The 21471-nt window shown below is 42.0% G+C and overlaps 1 protein-coding gene and 1 pseudogene across 4 annotated transcripts in view; both read right to left on the reverse strand.

The window, feature by feature from the left end:
• Positions 1 to 12563, reverse strand: part of LAMA3 (laminin subunit alpha 3) — a 254952-nt gene extending 242389 nt beyond the window's left edge. For 3 of the 4 annotated variants that reach the window (XM_045781833.2, XM_045781832.2, XM_045781831.2), the window contains exon 1: positions 11944 to 12563. In XM_045781833.2, the coding sequence (XP_045637789.2) occupies positions 11944 to 12222 (279 nt within the window). In that variant the 5' untranslated portion in view covers positions 12223 to 12563. The remainder of the gene's footprint in view (positions 1 to 11943) is intronic. The other variant, XM_045781834.2, reaches the window with a different exon arrangement.
• On the reverse strand, positions 1880 to 8612 carry LOC123782007 (selenoprotein S pseudogene; annotated as a pseudogene).
• Positions 12564 to 21471: the final 8908 nt, after the last annotated feature.

A 21471-nucleotide genomic window follows, 5' to 3' on the forward strand; every position in this document is an offset into this window, starting at 1 on the left:
ATAGTCAGTAAGTACTGTGGACCAAGAGACTGGTTATCTGATTTAAAGTTAAAGTTACTGCACTGGATTGCATATATGTGCCCACCCTCCCCCACAGTTCCATATGTTAAGTCCTAACCCCTAAGATGATGCTATGAGGATGAGTTGAATGGGTTGAGTGCCCTTATAAGAGAGGCCGCCGAGAGAACCCTCACCTCCCCCACCATGTGAAGACACAGCGGAAAATACGTGGACTGGAAGTGGGTCTTCACCAGACACTGAACCTGCCCACACCTTGACCTTGGACTTCCCAGCCTCCAGAACTGTGAGAAATAAATTTCTGTTGTTTATAAGTTACCCAATCTATAGTATTTTGTTATGGCAGCCCAAATACATGAACCGTTGCTGTATTCGTCTCCCAGGGCTGCCAGAGCAAAGCACCAAACACTGAGCGGCTGAGAACAACAGAAACATCTTGTCTCAGTTCTGGAAGCTAGAAGTCTGAAATCGAGGTGTTGGCAGGGCCCCGCCTCCTCTGAAATCTGTAAAGGAAGGATCCTTTCTTGCCTCTTGTCGCTGCTCTGTCAGGCATCTCTACTTTGAAATTCAACGCATCAGGGCCACACCTGCCTTCCAAAGACAGGTTGTTGAAATTCAGGTATTTTTTTTTTGTCAAGCAGCACTTCTATCCAGGTGTTGCTCCAATAGGAAAATTCTGTGATGGTGTTGCCCTTTGGAAGTTTCTTCAAAAAGCATCGACAGAGGGTCTAGGACGCAGCCACAGGGAAGACGGACATGAGCAGGAAAATGTGGCCCCACCCTCAGAGAGCTCCAGATCTAGCTAATAAGGACACCAGGCATGAACAGAGAATGGTTCCAAGGTAATGAATGGCATTAGCAAGATGGCGCCCTGTTTGGCTGCCACTCTGAGGGAGGAGTAGCCGGCTCAGCAGTGGCCGCATAGTAGACTGGGTACGAGCATGAACTCGGCAGCCAGAGTCCCCCCGGCTGTACCATGTACTGGCTTTCTGATCTTAAACAAATCACTTAACCTCTCTGTGCTTCAGTTCCCTCGTCTGTGAAATGAGCTCGCTAAGAGCACCCCCTTCACAAATGGCGGTGAGGATGAAGAGGTCGGTACATGTAAGGAGCTTTAGAACAGGGCCAAGCACCAGTAAGTGTTACGTAAGTGTGTGTTCAGTTAATACCTTGCACTAGGCTGTTCTCCCTGCTCACCCTTCTGCCTCTTTATTTGGTATCGTTTCCGTGCACAGCATATGCAGTATAGGGTATAACTTGAAAGTAGTGGAGAATTCTTGTTCCCACTTCTCACAGTTAAGCTATGCATAAATAATCTCATTAAAACTCATATTTCTCTTTAGCTAATGTTCATTAATTAATTTCACATGTATTTCCTGAGCATCTGGGATGGAAAAACCACTAAGAAAATACAATATGTTTATGACAATGAAAGAAACGGCAGGACACATGAGATTCAATGAGTTGGCTTTCCCCAGGGCATTTTCCACCCTGTTGGCGTGAGGGATCTAATCAAGGCCCTGCTAGCTCATGCAAAAAGCTCTTTTTTTTATGAAGCAGATAAAAGGCTTACTGCCTCTGAGCAGATACAGCCTTGCTCAGGCTGGATTTCAGCCCCCACATGTCCCTTGGCCAGGAGCCCATGTATACAGTCAATTCCATTGGCTAAGACCACTGAGATACCATTTAATGAATCTTTTTCCTTACTAGGTAAATGGTTCCAGAACGTGGAGCAAAGGTTAATGCAGGTTTCCTGAAAGCCTAAATCACAACAAGAAAAAAAATTTACAATCTGGAAGAATATAGTATTGCCACCAAAATTAACCTTAACAAATGACTACCTTCCTCCAAAATGTTACCCTTTTTTTTTTTTTGGAATGCTAAAAAGTTGTTTAATGTCTGATAGACAAATTCAAGTTCATAAAGAATTTCCTTGAATTTAATAAAGATGCTAAAAATGTTCTTTGCATTTTTTAAATAGTTTCTTTTTTTCCAAAGTTCTGTACATAACAATAAAAATGTAGAAATAACCCCATCATCTCTCTGCATCAGAAATCCTCACTGGTGGGCTCACCATCTATAAGAAAGACATCCTTCAGCACAACCTGTCACAGAGACTGCTGTATCAGCAGGGACTTCTAACTTGAAGAACCATTACTAGATCTCTTTTATCAAGACTGTTAATCACCCCGGGGCTTTATCTACTAACTAGCAATTACCTATGAACTCAATGAACGCAGTCACTGGCTTTAGTGCTCCTACTGCTGGTGCTGATGTCTATGTCCTATGCTGACATCAACCATTACAGATGCAGGTGTAGTAAAGAACAGAAATAATCCCCCCCCATGGCTAGTCGCTGTGAAAAGCATGCATAAGGCAACTGAATTGAGGGTTAAGTGTTCGTCTTGCTAATATCAAAAGCTATACTAACAAGAGTCTCAGCCTCATCTACCAGATGATGGGCCTCCGCCCAGGTCTCCAGGAGCAGGCTTCACCTCCTTCACCAGGCAAAGCGTTGTAATCACCTCCCTGCAAAGGCTTTCTGTCAGATTTTCATTTCAGGATGACCGATGAAATAGAAAGCCCAGCGCTTTCTTCTTCTGGGGGCTTTCTTACATTTCCTTTGTACCTTTTTCGTTTTTGCACACTGTCTCACATTTCAATGTTCTGTCTCCTTTTTTTGTTCTTCTAAGTTTTTTCCTTATACTTTTTACCCTGTGCATTTAATTTCTCTTGCATTTTCAAACAAGCAGCTGCCCAAGCCTCTTGTCCTTTAACGACAACATCAGGTTCCACAGCAGTCCAGTTGTCTCTGCCTCCAGGCTTCAGCTGGGTGGAAAGTTTCTGAAACACCGCAGAGAAAAGGATGCAGCTGAACACCTTTGGCAGGTGATGTACCAGCCATAGGGACTAGGCAGGGACTCGCCGTGACGTGCAGGAAGTGCAGCCCCTCTGTCTCCAAGGCTGGCTGCTTGGACAGCTGCTCTTTGTCCAATTCCGTGGCTGCCCACCCCCCAACATATTTCCTTAATTGCTATAAAAATGTGTCCCTGTGTAAACAAATAATATCTAAACTTGTTATTAACACAGTATCAAAACAATTTAACATTGTTATTCTATAAAAGTCACTTTGCCTGTGATTATTTAGCATGCCGAAATGTTCAATATATAATACACTGTACGTTATCGAAATAATTTTTTAGGGGTGCCTGGATGGCTCACTCAGTTAAGTGTCCGACTTTTGATTTTGGCTCAGGTCATGATCTCAGGGTTGTGAGATAAAGCCCCACGTAGGGCTCCGTGCTCAGCGTGGAGTCCACTTGGGATTCTCTCTCCCTCTCCCTATGCCCCTCCCCCTACTCAGTCACTCGCTCCCTCTCTCTAAATAAATAAGATCTTTTTAAAAAGCAATTTTTTACTCAAAAATTTTAAATGACTTATGAAAAATAATTGTTGTAGTTCCTAACAATTTTTTCATGCCATGAAAAAACACATTTACTGAGCCCTGTGTGCCACAATATATGCTGAGTGCTTTCTATCCTCCCAATAAATGTATGAGATAGACACTATTATTAATTCTGTTTTATATATGGGGAAACAGAGGTTATGCAATTTTCCAAGGTCAAAGAGCTATAGAGTTAGAATTCCAACTCACCTCTACATTATTGTAGAGCCAGAGTTATTCATCTCTAAGTGAGAGTAATTTGATGATATATACAATGAGATGATACTCTATTTTCCCTCATAGGAATTTCCCTGGTCTTTTAAGAAAATTAGGCCATAAAAGCACTAGTCATCTACAGAAAGATCATGTCTGGATTATTTTTGCATCCTCAGCATCAAGCATGATGCCTGGCATGTAAGACCCACTTAATAAATGCTTGTGAATGAATGAATGAGTTAAAAAAAAAAAGAAAGGCATACAGATTGCAAAGGAGAAAATGAAACACATGTAATTCTGTATGTAGAAAATACTGAAGAGTCTACAAAAAAACTACAGCAAGGTCATAGGATAAAAGATTCATATGCAAAAATCAATTGCATTTCCAGTGTAGATGTGTGTGCATATAGAAATTAGTAGATATGCATATATTTCTTAGTTCTGTCCACTTAGAGGGTCTAAAAGCAATGATACACTATTAACAATGAGCATTTCTAAAAGCAATGATACACTAGTAACAATGAGCATTTACTAAACGGTACCTCACACCCAGATCTTGGTTTCTAAACACCCATACCCATAATAGGCAAACAAACAATGCTCTTTGAAAAACCAGTTGGTTCCAAGGCAGGAGCAAAAAAAAAAAAAAAAATTAAAAATGGCCCTGGAACATGTTGTGGTACCAGAAAGCAAGGAAGCACCGAAAAAGAAGATGTAAGGATGTCACCAAAGATGGCAGAGGAGAGAGCTTCAAGGATATGTTCCTCCACTAAAGCAACAACTAATCTCACCAAAAAAAAAAAAAAAAAAAATCTGTCAAAATGAACATTTTCAGAACTCTGGAATCTATTCAAAAACCTACAACAGGGGCGCCTGGGTGGCACAGCGGTCAGGCGTCTGCCTTCGGCTCAGGGCGTGATCCTGGTGTTCTGGGATCGAGACCCACATCAGGCTCCTCTGCTACGAGCCTGCTTCTTTCTCTCCCACTCCCCCTGCTTGTGTTCCCTCTCTTGCTGGCTATCTCTATCTCTGTCGAATAAATAAATAAAATCTTAAAAAAAAAAAAAACCTACAACAAGTTATAACCAGTGGGCTTAAAGATAAATTGATTGAAAATATCTAGCCTGAGAAAAAGAAAGAAAAAAGAATGAACAAAAATAAACAAAGCTCAAGGCACCTGTAGGACCTTGACCTATGGACCCATATACACATTAGGAGAGTCCCAGCAGAAGAGCAAAAAAGACGCAGAAAGGATATTGGAAAAAATAATGGTTGAAACTTCCCAAATTTGATTAAAGACATGAATCTACACATCCAAGAAACTAAACAAACTCCAAACAAGACAAACTCAAATCCACACCAAGACACATTATAATCAAACTGTCAAAAGACAAAGAGAAAATCCTGAAAACAGCAAAAGAGAAGCAATTTATCCCCATACAGGGGATCGTCAATAAGATTAACAACTTATTTTTCATCAGAAACCATGGAAGCCAGAAGGCATTGAGATGATAAATTTAAAATGTTGAAAGGAAAAAACTGTCAGTCAAGACTGCCATACCTGGTAAAATTATCCTTCAAAAATGAGGGAGAATTAGGACATTCCCAAATAAACAAAAGCTGAAGGAGTTTGTTGCTAGTAGGCCTGCCCTGTTGAAGGCCGAAAGGCTAGAGGTACTAAAGGAGTCCCTCAGCTGAGATGAAAGGACACTAGACAATAACTCAGAGCCATACAAAGAAATAAAAAACACCAGTACAGTTAACTACGTAGGTAAATATAAAAGCCAGCATTACTGGACTTTTGGTTTGTCCCATATGATTTACAAAACAAATGCACAGAACAATAATTACATATTTATATCAATGGGCAACAATGTGTAAAGATCTAATTTGTGAAAATAACATCTTAAAGAGCGGGGACAGACCTGTATAGAAGCAGAGTTTTAGATGCTACTGAAGCTAAGCTGGTATCAACTCAAACTGGACTGTTACAAATGTAGGATGTTAATTGTAATCCCCAGAGTAACCACTGTGAAAATAATTTAAAAATATACAGAAAAGAAGATGAGGAGGAAACAAAAATGGTTCATTAGAAAAAGAAATTAAACACGAAAGAAGGTAGTAACAGAGGAATTGAGGAACCACAAAATATAAGACATAGAGAAAAGAAATGGCAAAATGGCAGAAGTAAGGCCCTTCTTTATCAGCAATCACTTTAAATGTAAATGGATTTGACCCAACAATGAAAAGGCAAAGATCTGCAGAACGGATTAAAAAAAAAAAAAAAGCAACCATGATACCGATCTATAAGAGATTCACTTTAGATCCAAAGACACAAATAAATTGAAAGTGAAAGGATAGATAAAGGTATTCTATGCAAATAGTAATCCAAAGAGAGCTGGGGTGGTTACACTAATATCAGACGAAGTAAACTTTAAGTCAAAAAAAAATCGTTACAAAAGATAAAGACACATGTTACACGTTGAAAAAAGGGCCAATCCTTCAAGAAGATATAACAATGTAAATATATCTATACCAAACAGAAAAGCTTCAAATACACATAAAGCAAAATTTGACAGAACTGAAGGGAAAAATAGTTCCGTAACATTAGTCGGAGACATCAGTACTCCATTTCAATAATTGGTAGTTTCTCAAAAACTTAAACATAAATTTACTATGTGATCCAGCAGTTCCACTCCTAGGAATCAACCCAAGAAAACTGAAAACATATGTCCGCACAAAGATTTGCTTGTGAATGTTCATAGCAGCATTACTTACAGTAGCCAAAACCTAAAAACACTCCAAATGTCCATGATCTGGATAGAGAAAATGAGGTATGGCTATAAAACAGCATGCTAGTCTCCGCAATCAAAAGAAGCAAACTCCTAAATCATACAACAATATTAAAGAACTTCAAAATCATTATGCCAAGTGAAAGGAGTCAGACACAAAAAGGGCGCTCAGGTGGCCCAGTCAGTTAAGTGTCAGACTCTTGATTTCCACTCAGGTCTTGGTCTCAGGGTCATGAGCTTGAGCCCCGTGTCCAATTTCTCACTGGGTGTAGAGTCTGCCTGAGATTCTCGCTCTCCCTCTCCCTCGGCCCCTACCATCCCCTCCCCATCTTAAAAAAAAAAAAGTTAGACACAAAAGCCTATATGTTGTATAATTTCATTTATATGAAATTTACAGAAATGAGAAATTTTTAGAGAAAGAAATCATAGTAGTGGAAATAGACGCAGAAATTGAGTGTGTAGACACAAGAGAACATTTGGAGCTGGTGGAAATATTCTAAAACTGGATTCTAGTGATAGTTGCACAACTCTATGAATTTATTTAAAAATATATAATTCACACCTACAATGGATGCATGTTATAGTATTTAAATCAGGCCTCAATAAAACCGTTAAAAATGACTCACATACTTCAATCTAGTTTTGGTGAAAAAATATGAAGAAAACGTGTGGTTTTCACGTTCATACATGCACGAAAGATGTAAAATGAACACAGCTAACTTTCCGCAATGGGCTGAGTACGGCCGTCTCATAAGCGAGGGGTCGAAATTAATAACCTTTTGTCCTTCTCTTTCCCTATGACTATATACTTCTTTTTCTCAGATTAAATGATCCACATTCTTAACAGCACGAGTAATTCAGAGCATGAGATAAAATCCCACAATTCAAGGACTGAACATTCCCACTTCCAACTATTCACCTTCCACAACCCTGAAGATCCACGAGCTCCAGTAATCTGTGATTTGTTGAAGCAAAAATTTAAGTTGCTGACATTCTTGCGTGTGGACCCATGTTCCTTTGCTGGTGAGGGAACATGGCTCTCCAAAGGAAAACATTTATGTTTCTCTTCTTCAAATGATTTGCACATAAGCTTTCATTGCTAAACTTTGGTTAATGTTCACCCAAAACTATTAGGAACATCATTTTTTAAAAAGATCATTCATCTTTAAATTGCTGACTGCAGTCATTTGTCTGAAGTCTCAAAATAACTCTTATCGCTAAGAATTGTTACAAATATATCAATGGAATAGTAAATGTCTTTGATTTCTCAGTCCTTGCTCAAGACTTTCCTATCAGTTTCACAAAGGAAAAGGCCCTTGTTGAAGCTAACAAATGGTTTCTCTTTCACAATGGTTCTATAAACAGCCTTAGTGAAATTGAGTTTCCTGTTTATGGCCATTAGTCCAAGTTACCCAAACACACAACCTAGACTGGTTTGTGGCGAGCACTCCTGCTCTTGGCTGTAATTCACATGTGTGCACTTCTCTACCACTGTCATTCAGGCTAGATACACGTTCCCGTGCATCAATTATACTGCAATGAAGGAATATAAGATGTGCTGAACTGTCAATGTACAAAATCAACGTCGTATGTTTGGTAAACATACTCATTTCATTCCTTGTGAGTGTAGAGTGTGTGCCAAGCTAAACCAAACAGAAGGTTATATTTTCAAGACAACCTTCCACTTACATTTTACCATCATCTCTATCAGATGTCAGTAAATAATAACGTTTTTTGGATTCCACAGGTAAGAAAGCATTTAAAATTGAAGCATAGAGTAGGACAGATTCAGTGTAGTTAACTTCTGAGCAGAATAGAATTAATTTGTGCATTTTTTGGTCTATTCTTTACATTAACTTCTTTACAGTCTCGAGCTGTGTCTTCATTCCACCATCTTTTGCTTCAATATTTAGCACACACACTGGCCCAGCCTTTGCGCTGAGCACGGGACACAGGTGTGAATCAAACAGACAAAATCCCTGAACCAAAGAGCTCTCAAACACCGAAAACTTAATGTCTGAGCAGTAACACGTTTATAAAAATCTTATTTAATGAATTTTAAGTCCAGAGAAACCACAGTGAACATTTTTCACACGATAAACAAAATTCAGACTTTTAAAATGCCCTACCTGTTGACGCATGCTACCATTCAAGAACCAACATTATTATTATAGGTCAGGACCATAAGCCCAGGCTTTATTCTAAGATGCGACTTTTATTCATTTTTTTACATTTTTGGCAAAATCCTTCTGGCCTGAAATTCTAAATCCTGGCTGGCCCTAAAGATTTATTTTTAGAAAGCTCAAAGAAACAGAACTATTTTAATTAACTCTTCTCCATTTCCCATCTTGAGCATAAAGAGATTCAAGATCATCATCGCTCGGGTACAAGCAATTGCTCAATCATAATCTTCCACCCTTCTACCATCACCCCTCAGTTTCCTGAAAGGCGGGTCTACACCAGCGGCTGCCAACACTGGGCTAGAGTGAGCATCTAAAAGCCCAGCTTCTAGAACTCCCCTTCCCGGGTCTTGTCTCCAACACACTTCTGTCCTCATTAGGTAAAAGCCTCTCACATCAGCAATCAGTACATCTTCTCAAGCCCTCAGCTGTGAAAGCAGAAAGCACTATTCAGCAGAGCTCTTATTCACCCCTTATTTTTAGGGAGGAATAAGGTATAACACCAGATGGCATTCTTTTTCCACAGGCTATAGCTTGGCCTAGAAATGCAGTCTGCTGAATGACCTCAGAAAAGCCACTTCCTACTCTACTAGGACTGTGAACCAAGGTTTAGGGACCTATCCTGGAAACTCAATCAGAACAGAAAGTAAGACCTTTCTGGACCTCCAAAACAGTAGTATCAACCTATGAGCACACACGCACACACACACACACACAATGCCAGGTGAGGAGAATGAAGGTCGGCCCATTCCTGGGCAAATCTAGGGGAGAGGAGACAGTTGAAAATTTCTTCCCTTGCATTTACTCTTCCCAAAGTCAGAACAGCTGTCTCCAAAGTTGGATGTGCCAGGCAATCCAATGGGGTGCCAGAAGGGAATATCAAAACATGTTTATTTTACTGAAAAATGAAGAAATTCAGTTTGACTAATATTTAATGTGCAGACTGCTTAGGGCCTTTACCCTGTTCACAAGTCAGCTGGTCACAATGGTCCTGTCTGCCCAAGGGAAGAGGAGGAGGGGGTTCCACCAGGCTCTCATCTGACCATGACCCAACAAAGCTTACGTGGGCCTGGTTATGTGGGCATGCAGATTCTATTCTCCTAGATAGCCGAACAGTTCCAACCTTGTACTAAAATGAGGAGTGACAAAGAAATTCTTTTGATGACAGATTCACTGCTTATCTCACGGTAAAGTACTTAAAAGATTTTGAAATTTAAAGATAAGTCACACATATTTTCTTCACAAAAATTCCAGATTTGCTTTTTCCGGGATGACAAGTAGTTTCCAGTAATACGTTCCCTGATAAATATTCACAAAAAATAGAGGTCCCTACCAAAGGTGTTGTTTCAACAACGTGTGAAAAAGTAAGTACTATTCTAAGAAATGTACACTTTGAAAAGAGTGTTTTGGAAAATAGATGTTTGGAAATGTTTCATTTTTTTGTGGCTGAAAAGATGGAACTGGGTTACTCTAAAAGTTCTCCTATTTGACATTTTAAAAACAGGAACACAGAATTTTGTAATATATTTTAATATTTTCCAAAAAAACTACTTGCAGTGAGTTTTTAATCTATTTTTTTAAACCATTAAAACGTAATACCTTCCTATCAGGAAGTACTGAATGCCACCTGAAAAGCAAACATTGACTGGCCAAGTGTCTACTTTAAAAAATTTTTAGAATAATTGAAGGATGGGGCAGAAATACGAGTACCATGATTTAGTGAATTCAGACAGTATCAGACCTGTGCAGTTACACTGAATCCCATGCTCCAAAAGGCCCCTCACTTAATTTGATGCTCTACTATCACCATCTTGAAATTCACAATCTTTGAACAAGGTGCTTACATTTTCATTTTGCACTGGGCTCTGTGAATTATGTAGCCAGTTCTGGAGCTCACTGGTCAATGCAGTAGTCCTTCTCCTTGAATCTACATATTTTTAAGGTATCTTTTCAGCTATGACAACTACTAATTTCAACTATTAATGTAAAGCCAACCTTGAATTGCTGGATCATGGGTGCTAAACTAAACTTGTCAAAAATAATGATATACCTAATTGCATGTGTGTATTTATAAAGTTATACACAATCAGAAATATTTAGAGAAAGCAAAATTATTTGGCGTTGTTAATAAAGAAAATTGAAAGTATTTTCATCATTGTTATTTTATCTTTTTATTTCTATTCTTGCCTGTTTTCTAGTACACACAATATATTAATAAAGCGATACTTGCATATAATTCATAAATAAATAAGCACATGTTGGCATTGCATGTTCAACAATTTGTCGTTTATGGAACTGCACAAACAAGAGTTTCTAAAACCCTGACCTAGATTCTCAATGACAATCTTTTGCTTCTGGAGCCCAAGCTCCAAAATTACTCCCCCTCCCGGCAGCACTTTCCCATTCCTCAGCAATATTTTCCAGTAGAACGAGGGAGGTAATTATGAATTACGGCTCAGTGTAAAGAGGATTTCAAGTCAGGACTTGGGTTCAAATTCCGCTGCTCTAGGTTAAGACTCAGGCACGTTTCTTAACCTGCTCACCCGCCCCGGTTCCCAGCGCTGTTGTGAGGGGCGTGTGTAAAGACCTGGCACACTTGCAGATGCTGATTAAGCACCAGCAACACGATCGTTTACGCCAGGTGTTCGCGGGCTGAGCCTCACGGACCCTGAGCGCCGCGTCCATCTCTGCCCATTTCAAGTCTCATTCACCCCTGTGGCCCTGAACGGTGGCACTTCGGGCAGCGCGGTGAGGTGCATCTTTTCCGTGACATCGGAGTGATGCTACCGACATAACCTAAAAGTTCTCTCCAAACACGCCACGGAAACCCACTGCTACCAACTTCCCCGAATAAGGTCGGGGAGACAGAATGGCCTGGAAGGAGGCGCGCCAGTGAAGCCTAGGGGCACTCATGGCCTGGCCGGGCGCTACCTGAGTGACGAGGCAGGATGGGGCGGCGGTTCCATGCACCCCGCAGCGCACCTTGGGACTTTCTCCTCTGCGCCGCAAACTTAACCTCAGCCTTCACTTAGCTCGCGTGCTCTACTGGTCCGGGCCTCGGGCGGCGAACTGGCAAGGGCGGAGCTCCCTCAGGATCGCTCCTGGGCACCGAGCCCACCTCCCTGGGTCGCCGGCCCGCGCGGGGCCTGGGGGAGCCCTTCCCGGTCGTCTGGGATCGCTAGCGCGCGCGGGGAAAAAGCCCCCTCCTTCTGCTCCGGGTCGCTGGCCAGCGCGCGGAGGGGGCCCGCCCTTCGCCCCCACCCCCACCCCCCGCTGGCTCCCGGGACCTTACCTGGATGGTGTGGCCGCCGCCCGGGGCGGTGGGCCCCCCCACCAACTTGCAGTAGAGCTCGGGCCGAGGCCGCGCGCCGCCGGGCTCCCGCTCTCCGCAGGTGGCGGTGGCCCAAATCCTCGCCGCCTCGGCCAGGTTGAAGTAGGGCGGGTGCAGGCTGAGCCGGACCGCGGGCCGGGGTTCGCGAGCGGGGCTCACGGCGGGCGGCGGCAGCAGCAGCAGCAGCAGCAGCAGGACTGGCCTCGATGCCCAGCCTGGAGCCCGCGCGGCCGCCGCCATCCTGCAGCACAGGATCCTCCCGGGAGGAGAGAGCTCAGCCCCGGGTGTGGGCGGCGGCCGATCCGCGCCCCCCGCCCCGCGCGCCTGGAGCCTGCGGCGTGCAGGCGGCGTCTCTGGTGTAGAACCTGCGGCGGCTGGAGCCGGCACCCAACCGAGCAGGAACTGACAGCGCCCAGCCTCGGGCCCGCAGACCCGGTCTCTGCAGCGCGCTGCGCCCTGCAAACTTCGCGGGCGGGGAGAGCGAAAGGCGTTCCCGGGCTCTCATCCTGGCGGCTGCGGCGGGGGCCGGGACCGCCCCACCTTCCCACGCCCCGCTCAGAGATCAGCTAGTTCTCCTCGCCAGCTGCTCACGGTCTCAGACCAGTCTTGCAAGCCGGCTCTGGACCTCGGACAAGGGGGAAGGCTTGGGTCAGAGACACATCAGAGCAAACTGGCACGACCTGCAGAACTTATATCAAAGACGTTGTGATTCCCCGGACGTTTCAATTGTCAAAAGACAAGCCCCGTCAATTTCTCAAACACCGTGCGCAAACAATATCTGTGGCGCTACAGCCACATTCGGAGTCTGGGAGCGAAGGAGCTCAGGGGGAATGGGGAGTGGTGGAACAGACACATTTAAGAGACGGCCAATAGCGCAGGTCGCAGTTTGCCAAGCTGCGGAGACACTTGGAGGAAAGTCTTTAGATGCCCAATCTGCTAAATTATACAGATAAACTGAGAGAGTTGAGCGAATTACTGGAGCTGTCAAGCTGGCGTCAGAGCAGAGGGTACGCCCATCCCGGGGCCGAGATTTGGTCTTCCTTGCAGGATATCTCCCCCAAATCCAGCCCTCTTAGGCGCTCTAAGCAATTCAGGGGGAGTTGTCCCTGCTGCCGGCCAGGACTGGGCCAGGACTGACCGAAGTGCCTCAAAGGAAGTAGGATTGGAGCTGTGAAGGAAGGAGATGGGAAAAAGAGGGAGGGTGAGAACGTTCTTGAGCAAAGATTGAGATAGCCATAAAAAATAGTACAGTTGAAAGGAGCCAGAAGTGGCCAACGTATTTATTAAGCAGTAGGATATGTGCTAGACGGCCGTGTACCTATTTAATCTTCTGTTTGTTCTTCAAAAATAAAAGGAGGGGGAAAGGAATTTGTGACTGTAGCACCAAAAGGAGAAGCCACAAAGACTAATAAGTTGACAGAGAAACTAAAAGTTTTGTACATCCAAAGGCACCATAACTAAAGAAAAACGGCAAACACGCGAGGAGAAAATGTTTACCATGCAGGACATGGGATTAATAATTTAAATATATAAATTGTTTCCTCAAAACTAAGAAAAAGTGGAATACTCAAGACTAAGAAACCTAATATAATTAACAGGGAAAAAAACTTTTCTAAGCTAATAAACATATGAAAATTGTTTTGACTTTCCCGGGAATTGAAATGCAAGCAACGCACCAATGAGACTCATCTTTCACCTATCAAACCAGGAAATATTTTTTTTAAAGCAATAAAACAGAGAATTAGGGGAATCCAGTATCACAGCCTTGGTTGAAGTGAAATCCTTATAACTTCTCAGGTGGGCAATGTTTGCAGTGCTTAGTAAATGACTTCAGTGTGCGTGTATTTTGCCCTAACAACTCCACTTGTGGACATTTATATCCAGGAAGTAATTAAGAAAGCTTGCAAAGATTTAGTGGCAAGTATGTATCAGAGGTATTTTAGTTTTTTTTTTTTTAATTTAAAGGAACCTAAATGTCTAATAGTAAAGACCTGGTTAGATACAATATTATAGTGGACTTTTTATTAAATTTTTTTAAAGATTTTATTTATTTATTTATTCGACAGAGATAGAGACAGCCAGCAAGAGAGGAAACACAAGCAGAGGAAGAAGCAGGCTCATACCGGAGGAGCCTGATGTGGGGCTCGATCCCATAACGCCGGGATCACGCCCTGAGCCGGAGGCAGACGCTTAACCGCTGTGCCACCCAGACGCCCCCTAAATATTTTTTATTAAATAAAATATTAAAGTGAAATATTACAGGGTCACTAAGATGATGTTATAGAACTATTTTTTCTGACGTAAAAGATGTTCACAATATTTTAACAGAAAAAAGTATACAAAATAATACGTGTACAAGAATCAATTGTATTTATATACACTAGCAATGAACAATCCCAAAATGAAATTAAGAGCAATTCCATTTACTATAGAATCAGAAAGAATAGTATTCTTAGGAATAAATAAAACAAAAGAAGTACAATGAAAACTAAAAAACATCTTTGAAAGAAATTAAAGAAGCTCTAAAGAAATGGAAAGACATCCCATGTTCAGGGATTGAGAGACAATATTGTTAAGATGGCAGTATTCTCTAAAGCAGTCCATAGATTCAACACAATCTCTACCAAAATCCTAGGTGATATTTTTGCAGACATTGACAAGGTGATCTTAAAATTCATGTGGAAATATGAAGAAACCAGAACAGCCAAACAATCCTGAGAAAGATGAAAGAAATTGGAGGATTCACACTTTCCCCATTTCAAAACTTAACACAAACCTACAGCAGTCAAGAGAGTGTGGTACTGGCATAAGGATAAACATATAGATCAATGGAATAGAAGTGGGAGTCCAGAAATAAACCTTTACATTTATGGTCACTCAATTTCCACCATTTTTAACGGTGCCAAGACTATTCAATGGGGAAAGAGTAATCTTTTCAATAAATGGTGCTGGGACAGCTGGCTATCCACATGCAAATGAATCAAGTTGGATGCCTACCTCACACCACATACAAAAAAAAAAAAAAAAAAAAAGAACTCAAAATGGATCAAAGACCTAAATGTAAGAGCTAACACTATAAAACTCTTAGACAAGAACATAAGAATAAATCTTTGTGCTTTTGGATTAGATAATGCTTTCTTAGATGTGAAATCAAAAGCACATGCAACAAAAGAAAAAATTAATCAAACCTCATCAAATTTTAAAACTTTTGTACTTCAAAGGACACCATCAAAAAAGTGTAAAGGCAACCCAAAGATGGAAGAAAATATTTGCAAATCATGTATCTGATAAGAGAGTCATATCCAGAATAAAGTACTCTACTACTCAGCCATTAAAAAAAATTAGATGACTGAAAAAATTCTTCAAATAGACATTTCTTCAAATAAGATGTAAAAATTGACCAATAAGCACATGGAAAGATGCTCAACATTATTAGTCATCAAAGAAATGCAAATCAAAACCACAATGAGGTACCACTTCACATCCACTAGGGTGGCTATAATCAAAAAGACAGATAATAGCAAGTGTTGGTGAGGGTATGGAGAAATTGGAACCCTCATACATTGCTGGTGGGATGTAACATGGGGCAGACACTTTAGAAAACACTTAGGCAGTTCCTCAAAAACTTAAACATGCTGTTATCGTGTGACCCAGAAATTCCAATCCTAAGTATCTATTCAAGAGAAATGAACAACCGCACATAAACTTGTGCATTAATGTTCATAGCAGCATTTATAAGAGCCAAAAAGTGAAAACAGTGCAATGCTCACCAACTGATGAATTAACAAAATATGGTCTATCCATACAATGGAATATCATTCTGCCATAAAAATGGATGAATCTGATCTGATATATGCTATAACATAGGTGACCCTTGAAAACATTAACTGCGTGAAAGAAGCCAGACACAAAAGGCTACATATTGTATGGGGAGTAACTGCTAACGGAGATGGGATTTCCTTCTGCAATGATAAAAATCTTCTGGAATTAGGTAGTGCTGATGGATGTACAACCCTGTGAATACGTGAAAAACCACCGACTCGTGCACTTTAAAAGTGAATTTCTGGTATGTGAATTATATCTTAATGCCGCTGTTATTTAAAAAGAAGTTTGCAGAACTGAAATAGATCATAATATAAAAACTACATATGAACTTGTGCCTATGTGTGCACGTGCATTTGTGTGTATGAAAGCAGACTCAGATCTTGAAAGTTCTACAATGGCATGTTCAAGAGTGGATAGGTGGGGGGGCGCCTGGGTGGCACAGCAGTTGAGCGTCTGCCTTCGGCTCGGGGCGTGATCCCGGGGTTCTGGGATCGAGCCCCACATCAGGCTCCTCCGCTGGGAGCCTGCTTCTTCCTCTCCCACTCCCCCTGCTTGTGTTCCCTCTCTCGCTGGCTGTCTCTATCTCTGTCGAATAAATAAACAAAATCTTAAAAAAAAAAAAAAGAGTGGATAGGGGAGATGGAGGGAAGGGACTTTTTGTTTATATTCTTCTTTTTGTTTGAATTTTTTTTCATTTTTCCAATAATGAGCCTGTATTGCTTTGCCCTAATAAGAACTTTCATATTTTAATAAATCAACTGGATAAATGCCCAGTACTATCTGGAAAGATCCAGCCCAAAGTGGTCTGGTCCTATCTTAGTGGACAAAAGAGGACTGAGAGAAAGTGCGAAAGAGTTTGCACCCTTTTATAAAGTCTGTCGAGACACAAGATTATTTGAAGGGAAATATCCAACAAATGACTAAGATTCCAAAACTATTGTATTAATGTACAAATGTAAAGCAAAATCTAAATTAAAGGAGCTGTTCTCCACCCAGTCAGGAACTCTTCCACAACGCCAGGCCATTTCGCCGAGATGCTCTGCCATCAGAACCCTCAGCATCAGAACCGACCGGCTGTGGACTCCAGTCAAGGCTTCTTCCTCGCAGAACTTCGTGTTTTGCTGTAACAGGCAACAAGGAAGAGCACGACTTGCAAATGCTCTTCATTGTACAGGGACAGTAGTTTCTCCCTGATACGTTTTATTACATTCCTCCGTCAAAAGATACATAATATCACTGACTTTACATCGTCATTGCTGTTTAAAAATAACTTTGTAACATGAGAGTACAAGTGCGTTTGCCCCCTGAGAACAGCTTTGAAGACGACCAAATAAAAACTACATATCTGAAGTTCGTATTTGTTAGTTATCTTTCTAAAGATTACGTATCCGGGGTGGCTCAGTCGGTTAAGTGTCCGCCTTCCACTCGGGTCATGATGTCAGGGTCCTGGATCGAGCCCCTGTGTGGGGCTCCCTGCTCCACGGGGAGTCTGCTTCTCCCTCTCCCTCTGCCCCTCCCCCTGTTTGTGCTCTCTCTCTCTGTTAAATAAATAAATAAAATCTTAAAAAAAAAAAAAAGATTATGTATCCAAAATGTACATGTCAGGAACACCTACCCTCACGGTCCCAGATATCGGAGATATGAGATTAGTGACACTTCGGTTGGGGGAGGGGAGAGAGGCTGCTCTGGAGTTTAAATGAAGGTGTGTGTGAGCAAAGTGCTTGTAAACATGGAAGCAGCAGATTTAAGGCACACTGTGTTTTTACTGCAAGATGGGGCTGTTCTGTTCTAATGGGGGAAAGATGATGCTTGAGGAAATTAAGTGTCTTGTTCATGTTTTAAGAAAAGTAGGAGTAGGACGCCTGAGAGGCTCAGTTGGTTACCTGTCTGCCTTCGGCTAAGGTCATTATCCCCAGGGTCCTGGGGCTGAGCCCCATGTGGGGCTCCCTGCTCAGTGGGGCATCTGCTTCTCCCTCTCCCTCTGTCCTCTCTCATGCTCTCTCTCTCTCGCTCGCTTACTCTCTCTCTCAAATAAGTAAAATAAGAAAGAAAGAAAGAAAGAAAGAAAGAAAGAAAGAAAGAAAGAAAGAAAGAAAGAAAGAAAGAAAGAAAGATGGGAGGGAGGGAGAGAGAAAGAAAGAAAAAGAAAAAAGGAGAAAGAAAAAAGAGAGCGAAGTAGGAATAATGAGCAGGTCATAGGACTGCTGATGCCCAGTTCCAGCTCCTGGCAGGATGCTGGGAGGACAGAGGAAAAAGCTCCCTGGGGCAGGGCCACGTGAGGTGTGAAGGCTACAGAAGGCTGGCACACAAGGGGAGCCACTGGTTTACTTAGTCCTACAGGGGTGGGTGCAACAGACATGCATAGTTGGTTATGAACAAACCCAAACGAACACAAGTGAATTTGGGGTTTGGCTGGCCTCCCAATGCTTCAGAAGTGATTCATGCATAGTTAAGTTACATCCTTCAGATTTTAAGATGGAAATGCAACTCACCAGACCACTGCTGAAAAGATTTGCCCCAGAGTCAAGAACGTAAACATGCAAGGGTGATAACCTCGCCGTGTCTTACAAGGGCATAATCAACCTCCGTAACGTCCCTTTAGCACAGGGATGGGCCTGTGACCCAGACTCGGGGGGAAGCTCCCATAAGCAAAGCATAGATTTTCTCCTTCTCCTTCCTCCTTCTCCCCCTCCCCAATGTGGCAACTTTGTCCTGTCCTCCAAACCCTCCTAGGAATATGAACTGGAATCAGAAGTCTTGGGTCATGCTTGTTACTGCAATTGTTCTTTGAGGCGTATTGTTCAGTACAATAACTTGCCTTTGGCTTGGCTTAAGGAGCAGGTTGCAGTTTTCCTTTTCAACATCACTTCATAGAGAAAACAGCGATGTCGTTCTAGGCCAATAGTGGTCTATGTATTACCAGTAGCAATGAAAAGAATAAAACAAAGCAGAAAAACAAAGGCATTTCTTATTTCTTATACTACCACACACCTGGTGAGGCCTTCCCCTTAAAAGCCAGAGGCAACTAGATAATGAAGAAAGTTCTGCCATCCAACTGCTTGGCTTCATTGCAAACCCTAAGATAGAAAGTGTCTTTTGGAACCCAACTATCCCATCATTAAAAAAAAAAATTACACATATATGTATATGTACGTGTGTGTGTGTCTGTGTGTATGCCCTTTTATTATGCTTCTCTCATGACCTCCTGCTTTGAAAGAATTTCACTAACTGTATTTCTGTTATTTTTACTTTTCTTTGTATTTTTATTTTTAATTGAAGTACCATTGACACACAACATTATATAGTTTCAGGGGTACAACATAGTGATTTGACAACTACATACATAGACTAAATATTGTTACCATCCGTCACCACCATATGAACTTATTAAAATATTATTGACAGCATTTCCTATGCTCTACTGATGCCCATTTTAATTTGTAGATAAGAAGCCAAGGTTCAGGGAGTGGCCCAACTCCTCATTACCATGAAATGGTCTGCAGAACCCAGCTGTATGCCTGCCTAGGATTCCAGCACACCTCATCCCCGCTTCCTTTCACTGTGGGCCTGCCTGCTCCAGGCCCGTAGATCTTTTTTTTTTTATATAATAATATTTTTTTATTATATTATGTTAGTCACCATACAGTACCTCCCTGGTTTTTGATGTAAAGTTCCATGATTCATTAGTTGCGTATAACACCCAGTGCACCATGCAATACGTGCTCCTTAATACCCATCACCAGTCTATCCCATTCCCCCACCCCCCTCCCCTCTGAAGCCCTCCGTTTGTTTCCCAGAGTCCATAGTCTCTCATGCTTCTTTCCCCCTTCTTTTTTTTTTTTTTTTTAAGATTTTATTTATTTATTTGACAGAGATAGAGACAGCCAGCGAGAGAGGGAACACAAGCAGGGGGAGTGGGAGAGGAAGAAGCAGGCTCCTAGCGGAGGGGGCTCGATCCCATAACGCCGGGATCACGCCCTGAGCCGAAGGCAGACGCTTAACCGCTGTGCCACCCAGGTGCCCCTTCTTTCCCCCTTCTGATTACCCCCCCTTTCTTTACCCCTTTCTTCTCCTACCGATCTTCCTAGTTCTTATGTTCCATAGATGAGAGAAACCATATGATAATTGTCTTTCTCTGCTTGACTTATTTCACTTAGCATTATCCCCCCTCGCAGGGGACAGGCCCATAGAAACTAACAGTCCTTGGAAAACAGTCATGCTCCCTTGGCACATGGCTTGTGCGTGGCTCATCTTCTGAGCTCAGAATCCCCAGCAGTAAGCAAACCAGAGTAGAAACCTCAGTATCCAGTTTTTCTGCTCACTGCAGGCAGATTCCAGCTTTGGTTGGAGCCCTGACACTGGTACCTCCCACTAGGGCACTCCCTAGTAGTTAGTTCTGCCAAAGACCCTATGAAGAATTCACATTCCATTCGCATGAATTTCCTCTCCAGCGCTTGCTTCACACACTCCAGGTTGGCCTTTATGTGAAATATGCAGTTGGGCAGAGCCAGTAATTTTATACATTTGTTATTAAGGAAGATGCCTTCTTTCCACCCCAGGTGTGTGTTATTACAAGCAGTAGTGCTAGGATAAAAGAAACAGTGCCTCCTCTTTATAATGAAATTTGTTCCTACAGCCCAGAGCTAACCCTGCAAGGTAAGCAGGTTGAAACGATCATTCTCATTTTGTTGATGAGTAACAATAAGCTAGTGGGTAATTAACCCATCTTGCTCAGCCTTAGTGGAGACTTACGGAATGGAACCTTCATTCTCCTGACATGAAGTTTCACAATTTATCTGGTAGAGATTTTGAGTGAAAATCAGCAAGTAGGCTCTACATACACTCTTGGATCATTTTTACCTGGGTCACCTTATGTTTTAGGATTTGAATAGTCTCTATGACGACCAGAAATACCACTAATATGTCATCAGCTAGTGTTCGACCTCACTACACTTTGTTTCTGTGTGCAAATTACATCTCTCCCGAGACGTGCATTTGGTTAGAATTTGCCCAACAGACACAGTAAATGGGCTATTTAACAATACAGAAGGAAAACTCTTAAGGACAAAGGCTAGCCCAAGGATTTTTTTTTTCTTTGTGTCTTTTAAGATCTCTATATACGTGCCTTATATAGAGTAGCAGGTTGATAAATATTTGTCACAATTCTGATTGAGCTCATTTCACATAAGCCCTAGAACACAGGTCTAATAAACAATTTTTAAACCAAATCTCTGGTCACTTAATACTTTTTTTAAAAGATGTATTTATTTATTTATTTTAGAGAGAGAGAGAGCACAAGCAGGAAGGGCAGAGGGAGAGAGAATCTCAAGCAGACTCCCTGCTGAGCGCAGAGCCAGAAGCAGGGCTCGATCTCATTACTCTGAGATCACAACCTGAGCTAAAACCAAGAGTCGGTCGCTTAACTGACTGTGCCCCCCAGGTGCCCCATTCGATCCCTTCATACTTTTTAGCAACTCTCTTAATGCTGGGCAGTTCACAGGACAAATGGGGTGTGAACTTCAATACTCACTTCTTAAGAAGGCAACGGGGATCCAACTTACTCTTTTCTGGAAAGGTTTACTGTAGCTTTATACAGTGTCCAGTTTTGTTTATGGGACTTACCAGTTATTTCCTTATCTCATACAATGTGTTTTTCATAGAAGT

This window comes from Ursus americanus, chromosome 19 (assembly GCF_024610735.1).
Source record: "Ursus americanus isolate L20-20 chromosome 19, mUrsAme1.1.p, whole genome shotgun sequence".
Lineage (NCBI taxonomy): Eukaryota > Metazoa > Chordata > Mammalia > Carnivora > Ursidae > Ursus > Ursus americanus.